The 16077-nt window shown below is 34.7% G+C and overlaps 2 protein-coding genes across 2 annotated transcripts; one reads left to right on the plus strand and one right to left on the minus strand.

Annotated features, from left to right (window-relative positions):
- Positions 1-1375: 1375 nt before the first annotated feature.
- Positions 1376-5028, plus strand: LOC21402910 (transmembrane protein 256 homolog). Its single transcript, XM_024176329.1, has 5 exons — positions 1376-1637; positions 1721-1791; positions 1886-1966; positions 2104-2147; positions 4712-5028. The coding sequence occupies exons 1-5, from the start codon at positions 1508-1510 to the stop codon at positions 4809-4811; spliced, it is 426 nt and encodes a 141-aa protein (XP_024032097.1). The 5' UTR covers positions 1376-1507; the 3' UTR covers positions 4812-5028.
- Positions 5029-13198: 8170 nt separating this feature from the next.
- LOC21402912 (receptor-like protein 9DC3) lies at positions 13199-16026 on the minus strand. Its single transcript, XM_010114465.2, has 2 exons — positions 13940-16026; positions 13199-13827 (listed from the first exon to the last, which is right to left on the minus strand). Exons 1-2 carry the CDS (start codon positions 16024-16026, stop codon positions 13263-13265), a joined length of 2652 nt encoding a protein of 883 aa, XP_010112767.2. The 3' UTR covers positions 13199-13262.
- Positions 16027-16077: the final 51 nt, after the last annotated feature.

Here is a 16077-nt window from a genome sequence, read left to right on the forward strand (position 1 = left end):
AAAGAAATAGTTTTCAGGAAGCAGTAAGAGAAGAAAAACAAAGAAAAGAAACAAAAAACCCAAACCGAAAGGTAAAATTCCAAAAGATCGAAGAAGAGAAAATAAAACCAGCTAAAATCCATTACACAAAAAGGCACAGAAAAAGAAAGGCAAAACATCTGTTCCAAACCACTGTAGAAGAAGAAATATGAAGATGAACAAAACGCAAGAAAAGTAGGGGTTGTTCTTTTAGAATTAAATTGAGAAAAACTTTAAACTCGAGTTATAATTTTATTTAAATTTATATTTTTTTGTAAAATTTGAGTTTAAATTTGAGTTTGAACTCAAGTTTATGGCTAAACTCGAGTTCAATGGCTCGTTTAGTTCGCTGATTTAATTTTTTAATTCGAATTGAGATGTGATTTTATGTGAATGCTTTTTACTATAGTAAAAAAGTTAGATGTGACTGTTTCTGAGAGCTTTTTTACTGTAGCAAAACTCGAATTTTAAACTCGAATCAGCGAAATGAACGGGAGTTTTCCTTTCAACTCGAGTTCATAAACTCGAATTTAAGTTAATGAACATTAATTTTTTATTCTTAAAAATCTCAAAACTTTTTCATTTTAATCCTGATTGAGATAATTTTTTTCTATACGTTGACAACAGAAATATGAATAAAACATCACATATATACCCTATTAAAATTTTTCATCACTATTGAGTTTTTATTAAACGAAAATAGTAGAAAATAGGCCATTATGAAAAGTTTAAGGAAGTATATAAGCCAACTTTTAGCTATAGAAATTAATAGGTCATAACTTGTAAAGCTATAGTTTATAACCAGATAAGTTATGGACAAACTTGTCAAGTTATGATTCATAGCCAGACAAGTTATGGACAAAAACCGTGATTTATGGATAATAACTTGTCAATTTATGGTTCATAACCAGACAAGTTATGGACAAAAAGAATAATCTAGCCAATTTATTAACTTATGTAAACTATTGGTCTATTAATTTTAATTCATCTTAAGTCTTGACCTATTTTTTTCTTTATTAAAATACTATCTAAATATAAATTTAAATTTTAACTCATTTAAATATAAATTTAAAAAAATATTTATCTTAAATTATAACTTAAATATATATAATTAAATATAAACTCAAATTACAACTTTAATTAATAAGAGCCGGTAGAAAGTTTGAGGAACATATTTCGCATAAGAGAAAACGAAAACGCGGACACGTGTTTGGAAAAAGCGTCTGAAAAAGAAAAGAAAATAAAACCAGCTGGAATCCACTACACGAAAAGGCAGAAGAAAATGACGGACAAAAAATAGAAGTACATAACATGGTTCTTTGAACAGTAAAAATCGATCTCGTAGCATTGTGTAATAATGAGTACTGTGGCTGGGACAAGACAAAAGAGGATAATAATGTCCGTCCGTTGCCATCCCTACTAGATTTCATTTCATATATAAGAAAACGAAACGAGAACGACGTCGTGTGGAAAGTGGAAACGTACTACAATGAGCTCGAGGGCAGAAGTAGAACCTGTAAGTTCGACTCGCTCCGATCCTTTGAATCCGGAAGTCGAAGCCCAACCTCTCAAGCAAAGAATGGTTCCTCTTCACTGGCACAAAGTCGCTGCGATCTCTGGTATTTTTCTCTCTTGATTTTTGCTTTTGGGTGAAAAACTAAAAACCCAGAAGAAAATGATCCCTCTTTGGAATGAAAAACAGGAGTGGCCGCTGTTGGTTTGGGGGCATATGGTTCCCACCTCTTCAATCCCAAAAACCCAGTTTACAAAGAGGTTTATTTCTCAATGCCCATTTCATTATTACCAATAATTTGTGGGCGTTTTTTTTTTTTCCTATAATAACCTTTTTGTAAACGATGATGGGAAGGTTTGGCAAACTGCCTCTGTTTACCATTTAGCTCATTCAGTGGCTTTGCTTGCTGCTCCAATCACTAAACGCCCCAACATTGTGAGTTCTTTTTTTTTTCTTCTTCTTCTTTTCTTCCTGTTATGAATTCAATTCCAAGTGTTTGTTTTAGCCCGGTTTGATTAACTTATGTTTTCATTGTTTTGCATGAGTATAAACTGTTTGCGTTTCTGTTTCAGTTCGGAGGACTTTTGACTGCTGGTGTTATAGCATTCTCTGGGTCGTAAGTTCCATTTTCTTCTTTGCCTGTAAATGCTGCCCTTCGTAGTTTAAGAGCACACTATTTTTTGCCTGGAAAACACATTCTCTAATCCACGTTACCCAAAGACGAAAACGGTAGTTTGCCAAAATGACAACCAAAACTCAAGTCATTTTGCAAATACAAACTTTTGAAAAGTCATTCTACAAAAGCCCTCGTGAGGATTACGTTCTAGCTTAACTTTTGTTAGAATGTGCCTAACTTTTGTTAGAATTGTCAGTGCCCCGTCTCTAGTTTTAAGCTTCACCGTGACCATACCAGTTACTATTCATGCTGCATTATTTTCCATTAAAACTTTTCCACCATCAATTTCTTGCTAATCTTGAATCCAATGTTGGAGGGACACATGTGAATGAACACCACGAATCTAGTAGCTAGAACTTCTGCAGTTTCATACTCGTCTTCGACAATGGCAACATCTCCTGAAACTGACTTGTTTTTTTAGTTTTCTCTTTATTTTATTTTTTGTGCAGTCTCATTTGAAATTCCTCTGTGACATAGGAAGCATCTCTTCTTTGTAGTATTTCATATCGATCTTGATAGATTTTTACTTTCTGAATCTCTCTTTCTGTCCTTCCTTTGGTCATATCCCTCTCTAGAGCTATATTCTTTCCTATCAGATTTATCTTCAGTTCTTTGGAAAGTACTGCAGCTTGCACTTCTTGGTGGCAAAACCCTGCATACATGCATCAATGTCAATGGAATTCTCATAAGACTCGGCCTACAAGTTGATTCATATTACTGCTTGATCTTCATCATCCATGTTAACAGCTATTTTTTTCTGGATCAAGAATAATTCCGTTGAAATCATTAAGGGCTCCTTTGGAAGGTATACTCAAATCATGATTTGAGTTCATTGGCAGGAACTTTGTGAGAGAGGAAATTTCGGAATTTAAACTCTTTGTGAGATAAAAAACACTGTAGCAGAATTATGATTTGGGGTTGAGTATACCTTCCAAACAAGCCTTAAGATGATCAGTAATTGATTTACATGTAGGCATCTGAAACGTGGGAAGTTTTCTTTTCAAGAAAATCCTGTTTGCAAATGATCTTGTAATGCATAGATCTTCCAATTTCTACCAAATCAATGCAGCATCTTCTCCTGCTGGACGTTTTGAGAACCCAATCATGAAGACTCTAAATAATGAGATTGTGAGCCTTGTCCATTCTCCTTCTTCTCTCTATCCAATAGAGTAATTAGAAATTTCATTTAACCACCCAAGGGATCTAAAAGATCCTGCAGCACGAGTGGTGCCCTCATCTTCAATCTCCAAAGACCAAATTCTTTTTGCTTGTGAACCTTTTATGATCAGATTTGCAGACCTATTGCAAATGGACTCGGTTCTGACCTCTAATACCACTTGTTATTTCTTTTACTGCATTTTGGTCACCAAGAACACATTATGCAAGTGCAGTAAACCGGAAAAAAAAAAAAAACACTCAAATACACAAGAAGGAGATGAGAGATCGATGAGGTTTGGCATTCAGCCTACATCCCTAGCCTAGAACATTTGAGAAAGCAGCACTAACAAGAAACTACTCCCTCTATACACTAGACCCGATAATCCAAAAACCTTAGGTTCGTTTGGTTCACGTGTTCAAGTTAGTGATTCTGATTCATTGGCGAGAATTTTGTGAGAAGAAATTTTTGAATTCAATTTTTTTACGATATGAAAATACTGTAGCAGAATCCGAATCATGATTTAAGTATAGGAACCAAACGGGGCCTTAGTTTCTCTCTCAAGGAATTTTGAACTAAAAATCTGTTTTTATCTCTCTACAGTGTACGTCCTGTTACAAATCCGTATTTGTTTTATATACAAACTTCATGACACTTTCCAAAATTAAACCACTACTTCCCCCTTGCAAATGTCCTTTAAAAGCCTGGCCGTGACACACTCTGTTCTGAATTTTTCAAGTCTTTTGTGCCACTTCCTTAAAAAACGATACAGATTTTCTGGTCTTTATCCCTTGGATTCATGATGAATAGTTTCAATGAATTGCTAAATGAGGTTTTCGGGACATAGGGAACCATGTATATGTGAAAAGTGCTCACCTTATTAGATGCCATGAAATCAGAGAGCATGTCTATTATCTGCTCTGATGGGAAAAGCTAAACTAATAAACGGCTTATATGTGTTAGAAAATGCATATTGCAGTAGATGCTAATTTATATCTCTCAGAAAGAAAATAAAACTTGATATGGCGAGTTTAAAAGTATAGTTACTTTCACAATATGAGTGCAACAGGTCATTGCCATTGGCCCATGCGTGTTGCTTAAAGTATCCAATTGAGGATTGCTACATGCAAAGATAGTTCCCCCCTAAAAAACATGGATATATATATACACACACACACACACATATATATATTGCTTTCTTTTCCCTTGATGATGTTTGTATACATCGGACTTGTCATCATCTCTGGATTAACTAGTTTGCTTTGAAGAAACTATAATGTAACGAAGTATTCTCCATTCTGAGCTCATGTTATTAGAATTTAATTTTTACGAAATTTGGGTTCTGTAGATGTTATGCAGCGGCGCTGCTTGAGGATAGAAAGTATTCTGCCTTGGCTCCATTTGGTGGGTTTGCTTTCATGGCTGCTTGGGCTAGCTTGCTTTTTTAAGGATTTCTGTGCTCTCGCTTTTCGACTTTGACTAGTTCTCATAAGTTTTCTTGCAAAAGTCCATTCTCATTTTCCATGTCAATAGTTTATGACGTAAACAATCATTGTTAATGTCATGCTTCAGTGCTGTAAAGAATCGTACACTCCATGGTCGAATAAACAAATTTGATTAATAGTTACCAGTAAAGTTCACAAGAAATCTCATCGTTAAAAGAAATCTCATCCCATATATTAGTTGGAAGGATATTTCTAGGAACTGTCCTTTTTTCCCTACCAATTTGTTACATTAATTTTAACGGTTTAATTTATGATAAAAAATTGTATTGTGTCGCGTAGATCCCTGTTTGGAATGCCAAATATCTTTAAATGTCATTTTTTAATGGAAAAAACATGTAGGCTACAAACATTAACCACAATCAAGAATCTCGATGGGAAAAAAAAAAAAAACCACACAAAATCAACTTAAAATTGACAAATCTTATTAAACCACTAAGAAGATATCTACATTTTTTATCATCTTCAAATTCCTGCAAAAGGAGAATAACAAATAAAATATTAGAAATAAGTGGTACGTTGAAAAATGAACAAATAACGAAATGAAAAAGAACACCGATTAGATATAATGTCAAAATAACAGAACAATGACAATAGCAAAACAGCACAAACAAAAAAATGGTAGATATGTTTAGTTTTTTAATTAACACTCCCAAAATTTATAGGAAATTAAAAACAACAATATGAAACAATATAATTTAAGAAAGCGCCAAAAAATACATGATTTAAATTCGTGTTATATTATTTTTTTTCTCTTCTAATATGGATTGTATGTTGGTTTCGTAATTTGTGTAAAAACTTATTGCAATTCATATAAAGAAAATGTAAATACTACATAGAACACAATCGAATGTGTGCATATCTATATATCATATGAAAAATGCGTAGATAACTAATAAAAGGTAGACCTTATATGTTTAGGAACAACCCGTCTTCTATTAGTGTATGGAGTTAAACACCATAGGTGCTCCTGACATTGTTCATATCATATATACTAGTTCACTAAGAACAACGATATGAATGGAAAGATCAAATCTTCTTAGCCAACCATAACACTTGCTTCTTTGTCATAGTAGTGTTCTGAACCATGACTCCAACAACTATTCCACTGCCAAGTCTAATAACAACCGTTAGCCAATTGAAGTCACGGAACAAAGAGTAGTCCCAATCTCTCTCTTCATCTCCAAGACTCAAACTGGGTTCCGTTGAAGATTGGTCAGGATCACCACACTTTTTGGACATCGGATCACCGCACAATTCCGAGTTTACCATGTACGAGGTAATGTCAAATGTGTTGAGTTGGTTCCCTTGTGGTATTCGTCCCGCGAGATGGTTGCGAGAGACGTTGAAGAAAGCAAGGAAAGTGAGTTCCACAAGACTCTTGAGGAATCTCTCCAGAAAGTTTGTTTCGCGACACGTCAAGTGATTTGAGGCACGTCATGTTCCCAAAAGAAGATGGAATTCTACCAGTAAGAATGTTGTTGGAAAGGTTGAGTAATCTAAGCCCTTGTTAACCCCCGATGCAATTCGGAATCTCACCTTGGAATCTGTTGCTTGAGAAATCAATAACCACAAGAACTCCTTGGATCCGTCCATAGTGCAAGTTCATTCCTTTAACTGTCAGTGTGGTCGAGTAGGCATATTCTACAGTCCATGTACGCATTACCGCTTTGAAACTCGATTGTGTCTGCATATACGTAATCGGTGAGTTTCCGTAATCAAATACTTTCATGGAATGCCAATTACAGAGATATTCTGATGGCAATTCACCATGAAAATTATTGTAAGAAAGATCGCAAACTTCGAAACTCGGAAGTAGAAGTGGGATTCCTTATCACTCCATGGAGGCGATTTGACCGAAGTGTGAGCAGGCTCAACTTTGGAAGACTCCCTAGCCAGGATGGGAATACATCAAGCAGCTGATTGTTTCCAAGACTAATGTTTTCGAGCATCATACAATTCGCCAATGACCGCGGTAATTGGCCCTTAAGCCAGTTATAGCTAAGATCAATCATCCCCAAATTGCTTCCATTCTTTGAGCAAATTTGAGGAATGGTACCCTGAAAGGAATTGTTTCTAATACTCAGTATGGAAAGGACATTTTGGGATTCTCCAAACATTGGGGAAGTATTCCACTCAACAAGTTATTGGACAAATCAAGAAGTACAAGGGAACTTAGCTCGCAAAACATTGTTGGAAATTGTTCAATGCTCGTCAAGAAGTGGTCAAATAGACAATAGTATGCATGCTTGCATTCCATACCCACTGGGGTATTGGGCCATCTATATTGTCTCTCCCAAGATCCAAGAACCTCAGTTTGTCTTGGTACCTTAGGAAATCGGAAATTCCCTTAAATTGCAAGAAGTCAATCCCAAGATCTCAAATTTCTTAACTGTCGAATTTTTATTGTTGGGACGTTTTGTAAGCACTGTCAATCTATAATTGTTACTAAGTGCAAGTTCCTGCAAGATTTTTCATGTCATCAAACATGCCAAAATCGACTGTGCCACTGAAATAATTTTCATACAGGTTAAGGGTTCGAAAATTCTTCAGTCTCGACAACGATTGTGGGATCGGACCGTGCAATTTATTTTTGGAAAAACCAAGAATATTTAATTTGGTAAGGTTTGCAATCCATGGGTAGAATTTGACATGTCAGTTGATTCCCACCGAGTCATAAGACGGTTAGTTGCGTGAGGTTTTGAAGGAACAAAGGAGATTTCGCCGCTGAAATTGTTGTAGGAAAAGTCCAAATAAGTGATCCTAGTCAATTTACCAAGTGAAGAAGGAGGAATCCCTGAAAACTTGGATTTTGAAACTCTAAGAAGTTCCAAGGAATCAAGTTTTTCTATAGAATAAGGTTTGTTACCAGAAAAACTAGTACTACCTAACCATAGTTGTTTAAGAGGACTACTAGATCGAAACTCGGGTAAATGACCAACAAGATTTTGGTTAGTAAGGATAGAAACGGAAGTTTAGAAGTCAGAAAATCTCGTTGGGGTATTCTCCATATAGTCCGCAATTTTTTAAGAGAAGGTGTGTCAAAGAAGAGAAATTTGCGAAGAAATCGGGCAGTTCGGAGGACATGTTAAGGTAACTCAGATCAAGTGATGATAAATTTGATAAATGTGAAATCTCTGATGGGACCGGACCAGTGAAATAGGAAGAAGAGAGATTCACATATGTCAACTTTGTAAGACGGCCCTATGCATATGGGATTGGAGAGTAATTGAAATGATTATCGGCCAAGTTAAGCCTTTCAAGACGTGAAAGTTGAAAAAGTTGGCTGCTCGAATCAAGGGAACCATAAAGACAACTACTGTTGAGATTAAGAGAAATTACGTGACCGGAGTTGTTGTGGCACTCGACGCCATCCCACGAGCATCAATCGGTTACTACCATCCATGACGCAACTTTCGGATAGGCCAATGAGTCACGAGAAGCAGACTTGTCTACGGTAAAGCTATCTTTCAGTTGCAGCAAGGCAAGGCTCATATTATTACGGCAAAGTGGCAGCACAGAATTAATGAACAAACAAGTGATTAGATAAAGAAATAGTGCAATTAGTGCTGTTGTAGGGTTAAAATTCTAAACCCTAATCTAGACATTAGATGGGACTCACGCGTCATATATGAGGACATTTAATGATCGGAGACAGCTTTGTCCTAAACTGTCACGTCAGACGAAGGTTCTCTTGGGAGTAGAACGCAAATAAAGCAAAAAGCGCACGAAGGCGGTCGATCGCTCTGAGGAGTCGAGGAAAACAGGAGGTCGACTTCACCATCAGTTGTAAGCAAAGATGGCTCTAAGAGCGCCTAGGAAGTCGAGTCCACGCAGATCGAGAGAGATACGGGGTCTGCCCGAGATTTGTGACTTGTAATTAAAATAAGCGAAGTGGGGAAGTAAGTGAGGAAATCCTGCTAATTGATAGAAATCCTAACCAACCGGGGATATTATCCCAAAATATAGGGAAAAAATCCCGAAATAAAATAAGGAGATGTATAGAGATTGTAGGGGATATATATGTAGAAAAGGCAAGTCCAGAAAAACATTATGTAATCTTATTTTTGAGAACATAGTGAATTTCTCTCATCCTCACAGTGGATATAGCTGTTGATCAAAGGATGAACCACTATAATTCTATGCTCTTGCTTTCTAACTCTTCTTAATTCTTATTAATCGCTCTAAAGATCATAAAAAGCACGTTATCCATCTTAAAATTTAAATTATTCTTGCTGACGAATTTCTACTGTCAACAAGTGCCATTTTGTTTTAGTAAAAGTCAGAGACGAAGAAACTAGCCACGAGACACAAGTTATTCATAGATTTGAACTTGAAGAATTTGAGCAATGCTAAAACATTTCTCAACTTAATTACTCGAATAAACTATAAACAGCACGTAACTCCAAATATGTAACTCCATATCTTCGTTCACTAAAAAAAATAGCTAAAAAATGTTATACAAGCCAAACACAAAAAAAGATTACATTTTTTTGGGGTTCTTTTAAGAGTCGTTTTTTGATGTTGAACAAAGATAAGGGTCAATGCTGGTGGTTGGTACCACTTGAATCACCTTTGTGATCATCTTGATTTGGAGCAACTACACTAAATTCTCTAGAACTTAATGATGGCATAACTTTAGTGACAAAAAATAATGGCATAACTTTAACCGAATTTAATTATAAGAGAAAATCATTTTGCTAGTTTGTGTTTTTTACGATTATTATAAAGGTATTATATGTTAGTGATAGTATTAAAATGGTATTTTACTATCCATGTATATATGTAAATATACCATTTTGTTCCTTAAATTTGTTTATCTAGAGATAAACTTCCTTCACACATTTATTTTCCTTTTTATTTAATTACTTTCAAAAATTAGTAAAATCCGAACATATCATTTATGCCACATTGATACAATTTACTGATACTTTCAGTTTTTTATCCTAATTTAGAGCCAGTTAAATAAAGAGGTTAAAAGGAAACATAGAATGAGGCCCGTTTAGTAACGTTTTCAAAATGATTTTATTTTTAATAGAAAAGTAAAAATAAGATTGTTTTGAAAATCATTCTAAGACCGATTTTAAAATTGCATTTGGTTGGTTTTTTAAGAGCTTATTTTGAGCATAATAAAAAAGTAAAATCGTATTTGGTTATAATTATTAATTAATATATTATAACATTATTGATAACTACTAGAAAATGAAAACAGAATAGGGAAAATAACTTTTAACCATTTTTTAATTGTTTCATAAAAATCATTCTCACTGTTTTTTATTTTTATTTTCGTTTTCAAAACATTTGTTAAATAAACACAGTTTGCAGACCGTTTTCATTTTTGTGCGTCAAAACAAGTGCATAAACGTTTTTAAAAACAAGTAAAAATCAATTCCAAACGCACATGTTCTAAAAATCAGTTTCAAAATATTAAATTGTATTTTTAAAACGTAGACATATTATTTTATTACCATGAAAACACAAGATACCTTTTAAGAATTGTGAATAATAGAGGATTCCGAAATGATATTTACTCTCATCTATAATGGTATTCAATAAACTGTTCAAATTTTTAAGAATTGTTCCCTCCTTTTTTTTTACTAAAGCATTTTTATTCCTAAATTATGTAAGGGTAGTTATGTATTTTCACTTTTAATTGCTTGTGACACAGATAGAAGAATTTTTAACAGGATACTTTTATCTTTACTGAAAACATGGAAGAAACTCACATATTACTAAAACACAATATACACAGTCACACGTACATATATATATATATATATATATATTATGTATATTAATTATCTTTTTTCTTGCATTGAATGGTGAAGTGTGACCCCGTAACGTTCATTTAATCTTCCTATTTTACTGTGTCCTACTTTGATCATACTCGGATAATTGATACGCGTTTCTTGAAGAAAACAATGTGTCCATACAATGACTGACCATTTTAACACTATCCTTCTGTCATATATGATATAACCATGCAACAAGTATCAAGTAAACAATATAGAGTTAATATTAATTCATTATCACAGTATGAACGGCCATCTGATTATCAATATGTTCAAATCATTGTTTGGCATTAACCTTGCAACTTGCCTTTTATTATTATTATTATCAACATCATCTATCTTACCATTTTAATATTATCGTTGTTAATATTGTTAATGCATTTTGAGTTGGCTTATTTTTGGTAAACTGGTTGTAAGATTTACTGGCATTATAAATTAGTAGACCTCTTAAGGAAAGTCTTATTGTCATGTTTATGGGCTGCAAATCAAAGGATTTGATTGCTGAAAATGAAGAGTGGACTTTTGGGGGGAATTGATTGCTTGTAATCTGCAGGCTGGAGCTTGGTTGTATGTGTGAAAAAAGGGATGTACGCCGGCTGTTTTTGTGTATTCTATGGGGTGAGTATTTTGGGGTGATAGTGCGATGCACGTGGACAGGTTTTTGAGCAAAATAGAACCTGGTGGAATATGGCAGAACATATGTGTGGTTTTGGCTTCTGGAAAATAGAGAGAAAGTGCTGAAAACAGGAGAGACGTTTGTGTTCATGTGAGAATGAGATTGTAATGTTAAGTTTTGTTTGATGTGTTGCGACGAATTGTTAAGAACACTTTCAAGTTGGTTCTTCGGGAGAACATTTCTTTGGTTTCGGGAGGAAACCGTCAAGTCGAGTGGTGCTCGCTGATCAAGCTTCCTAAAGAGATCCTTGACAATGTCGCCGTTGCCTAGAATCTCCTTAGGAAGCTTGATCAGCGAGCACCACTCGACTTGACGGTTTCCTCCCGAAACCAAAGAAATCTTCTCCCGAAGAACCAACTTGAAAGTGTTCTTAACAATTCGTCACAACACATCAAACGATACTTAACATTACAATCTCTTTTAATTCAGTTCCAGTTGTGAGTGCAATAAAATAACAAAAAGTATAAAGAACACACGAAAAATAGATCTGTCTACACTTTTACTTTCATTAATGTCACACCCAATGTTGTAACACCATTTGTGACACCGACCGAAAAACGGACCTAACAAATATAATAAGTACCAATCAGACGGTATTGATAGTGTGAACATTTCACTTAACATTCAACGTCTAATATGCGTTTAACTTAAACATATAGCAATTACGTCTTCTAGTATGAGAATATAACGGATAAATATAACCATCATATAATTATTTTTTCAAATTAAAACATTGGCAATGATCTTTCTAAGTATAGGGACGCAAACATGGATAAATATAACAGTCCTAAAATTGTTTTTTTTCAAATTAAAACATAAATATATAAATATCTTTCTAAAATAATAATGTAAACTTATTAGAAAGTATAAATTTCAAACATATAAGATAATGATTAAACAAAAATTAAAAGAATATTATATATATAATGATGATTGAATAAATGCAAATTAATGGGAAATGAATTGGCAATGTGCAATATGAATACCTTTATAATCTTGGTTGAAATACAAAAATTGAAAAGGGAGGCATTCCCTCTTCTATATGTCTAATAGACTATTTATTTATAATCAGAATATTGTCAAACATTCAATATATAAGTAAATAATTATAATAATTAATTAATTAGCTAATTAATTTCTGATATTTATTTAATAACTTATTATTAGTTATTTAATTAACAATTACATAATCAATTTGTGCTAATCAATCTTTAATATATAATTGATTACTAATTGTATTTATATATTACAAAATTAAATATTAGTAATTATTAACTAATTAGAGAATTACTATATTTATTTATTTATTAAATAATTATCAATTATTATCAAGCTATATAGTTAATAGTCAGCTATTAATTATTAACTATTTAATATAGAACTACTGATGAGTCCTGGAAAATGAAAAGGAAAAGAGAAATAACTTTATTTTGGGCCTTTTTTAAAATTTCTTTCAAAAAAAAAAAATGACTGTTTCCAATATTATGAGTCATTTTCGAAAATACATACTAAACATATGAGATTTAAAAATTGTCCCAGGAAACATGTCGCACGGATATATTATTAGTTGTTAATTTTGAATTACACTTCAAAATTTATTGGCAATTAAAAAGAAAAATATGAACAATAGTTTTTTGCCAAAATTTTAGATTCATAATATGTGATTTCTTTTCTACTATATGGACCATAGGTTGGTTTCGTAATATTTGTGTAAAAACATTTTGCAATTCAGGAAAAAAAAATGCAATTACTACATAGAGATCGTGTTCACATCGTGTGTGTATATATTATAAAAAAAATATTTAAAAAAGACTATCGGTACTTAGAGGTGAAACTTATTAGACATATATATTAATGTCTCGCTCTCAGCTTAACAAGTGCCCTTACATTTATAATATAATTCACAAGAACAACAGTATATTTCAAGCTCTATATACGTCTCCTCGCTTGCGACTTCTTCTTGCCCCAACATGTTATCTTCTTCGCTAACCATAACACTCGCTTCTTTGTCATTATAGTGTTCTCAAGCATGACTCCAACAACAATTCCACCGCTAAGTCCAATAACAACCGTCAGCCAATTAAAGTCACGAAACAAAGAGTAGTCCCAATCTTTCTCTTCATGGTCTCCAAATCTCGAACTTGGTTCTGTAGGAGATTTGTCAGCATTATGTCCACACTTTTTGGACAAGGGATCACCACACAATTCCAAGTTTCCCATGTACGAGGTATTCTCAAATGTGCTGAGTTGGTTCCCTTGGGGTATTCGTCCTGTGAGAAGGTTGTTGGAGACGTTGAAGAAAGCAAGGAAAGTGAGTTCCACAAGACTCCGAGGAATCTCTCCGGAAAGTTTGTTTCGCGACAAGTCAATCGATTCGAGGGATGTCATGTTCCCAAAAGAATATGGAATTCTACCATTAAGATTGTTGTTGGAAAGGTTGAGTAGTCTAAGCCCTTGTAAGTCCCCAATGCAATGCGGAATCTCACCTTGGAACCTGTTGATATAAAGGAAAAATAGTGTATCAAAATATCTTTAACTTGGATTTGCATCAATGAAAGATTAGTTAAGCAATTGACAAAAATTTCCTCTCTCTCTAATTCTCATACCTGTTGCTAGAAAAATCGATGACGACAAGAATTTCTTGGATCCTTCCATAGTGCAAGTTCAAGCCTTTAACTGTTATTGTGGTCGAGTAGGCATATTCTAGAGTCCATGTACGCCTTACAGCTTCAAAACTTGATTGCGTCTGCATATACGTTACCGGTGATCTTCCATAGTCAGTGACTTTCATGGAATGCCAATTTCGGAGGTATTCTGATGGCAATTCGCCATGGAAATTATTGTAAGAGATGTCAATAACACGCAAACTTTGAAACTCATGAGTAGATGTAGAGTTCCTGATCACTCCATGAAGGCGATTTGACCGAAGTGTGAGCAGGCTCAACTTTGGAAGACTCCCTAGCCAGGATGGGAATAGATCAAGCAGTTGATTGTTTCCGAGATTAATGCTCTCGAGCATCATACAATTCGCCAATGACCGTGGTAATTGCCCCTTAAGCCGGTTATAGCTAAGATCAATCATCCTCAAATTGCTTCCATTTTTTGAGCAAATTTGAGGAATGGTACCATGAAAGGAATTGTTTCTAATACTCAATATGGAAAGGACATTTTTGGGATTCTCCAAACATTGTGGAAGTATTCCACTCAACAAGTTATTGGACAAATCAAGAAGTACAAGGGAACTTAGCTCGCAGAACATTGTTGGAAATTGTTCAATGCTCGTCAAGAAGTTATCATTAACGGCCAAAAAGACAATAGTATGCATGCTTGCATTCCATACCCACTTGGGCATTGGACCATATATATTGTTTCTCCCAAGATCCAAGAATCTTAGTTTGTCTTGGTGTTTTAGGAATTCAGGAAATTCCCTTAAATTGCAGAAAGTCAATCCTAAGATCTCAAATTTAGGGTATGTTGATTTTGTATTGTTGGCACGGTTTGTAAGCACTGACAAATTTTGATTGTTACCAAGTGCTAGTTCCATAAGATCTTTCATGTCATCAAACATGCTAAAATCGACCGTGCCATTGAAATAATTCTCGTAAAGATTAAGTGTTTGGAGTTTCTTTAGCCTAGACAATGATTGGGGTATGGGACCATTCAATTTGTTCCTTGCAAGGCTTAGGACTCTTAATTCCGTAAGGTTTCCCATCCATGATGGGATTTGGCCAGTTAGTTGATTCCCGCCAAGCCATAAGATGTTTAGCTTGGTAAGGTTTTGAAGGAAAGTAGGGAATTCTCCGCTAAAATTGTTGTAGGAAAGGTCCAAAAAAGTGATATTAGCTAGCCTGCCTAGTGAAGAGGGAAGAAACCCCGAAAACTTGGACTTTGCAACACTCAAAATTTCCAAGGATTCAAGTTTTCCGATTGAAAAAGGTATTTCACCGGCTAAGTTTGTACGGGAAAACCACATTGTTCTAAGAGGACTACCTGAGCGAAATTCGGGGAACTGACCAGTGAGATTTGGATTGTGTTGTGCAGCAAGAAACTGAAGTTTGGGAAGGTGGAAAATCTTTTCTGGAAAGTCTCCATACAGTCCACAATTTTTCATGAGAAGGTGCTTTAAAGAAGAGAGATTTACCAAAAACTCAGGCACTTGGGACGATATGTCGACATAGCTAAGGTCGATTGTCGACAAATTGGAGAGAAGTGAAATTTCTGAAGGAAGCCCACTAAAAAAGGAATTAGAGAGATTGAGATATGTTAAATCTGCGAGATGGCCTAGTTTAGCTGGGACTTGAGAGTGATTGAAATGATTATCCGCCAGGTTTAGCATTCGAAGATGTTTTAAGTTAAAAAGACTAGTACTAGAGCTGATAGAACCATAAAGACAACTACTACTAAGATCAAGAGAAATTACATGACCAGTTTTGCCATCGCACTGGACTCCGTCCCACGAGCAACAATCAGACTCGGCGCCATTTTGTTCTGCCTGATCCCATGACGCAAGTTTCGGATAGGCCCTAGGGTCACGAGAAGCGGACATGTTTATGGTCAGGATCTCCTTCAATTGCAATAAGGCAATGCTTTCATCCTTGTGGCAAAGTGGCTGCACAGGAAGTAGGAACAGATTAGAACTACAACTGAGTATTATAATGTGTAGTAATGGGAACATGTATAACTCCATATTCATGTATGTCAGATACTAATGATGGATCGTTTTAACTGGCCGGGATAAATATTT

This window comes from Morus notabilis, unplaced genomic scaffold (genome assembly GCF_000414095.1).
Source record: "Morus notabilis unplaced genomic scaffold, ASM41409v2 Scaffold24, whole genome shotgun sequence".
NCBI lineage: Eukaryota > Viridiplantae > Streptophyta > Magnoliopsida > Rosales > Moraceae > Morus > Morus notabilis.

Coding starts and splice junctions, on each gene's coding strand:
- LOC21402910 (XM_024176329.1), top strand. CDS start 1,508: ATGAGCTCGAGGGCAGAAGTAGAACCTGTAAGTTCGACTCGCTCCGAT. Junction 1,638..1,720: donor CAAAGTCGCTGCGATCTCTG/GTATTTTTCTCT, acceptor AATGAAAAACAG/GAGTGGCCGCTGTTGGTTTG. Junction 1,967..2,103: donor TCACTAAACGCCCCAACATT/GTGAGTTCTTTT, acceptor TTTCTGTTTCAG/TTCGGAGGACTTTTGACTGC.
- LOC21402912 (XM_010114465.2), bottom strand. CDS start 16,026: ATGAATATGGAGTTATACATGTTCCCATTACTACACATTATAATACTC. Junction 13,828..13,939: donor ATCGATTTTTCTAGCAACAG/GTATGAGAATTA, acceptor TTATATCAACAG/GTTCCAAGGTGAGATTCCGC.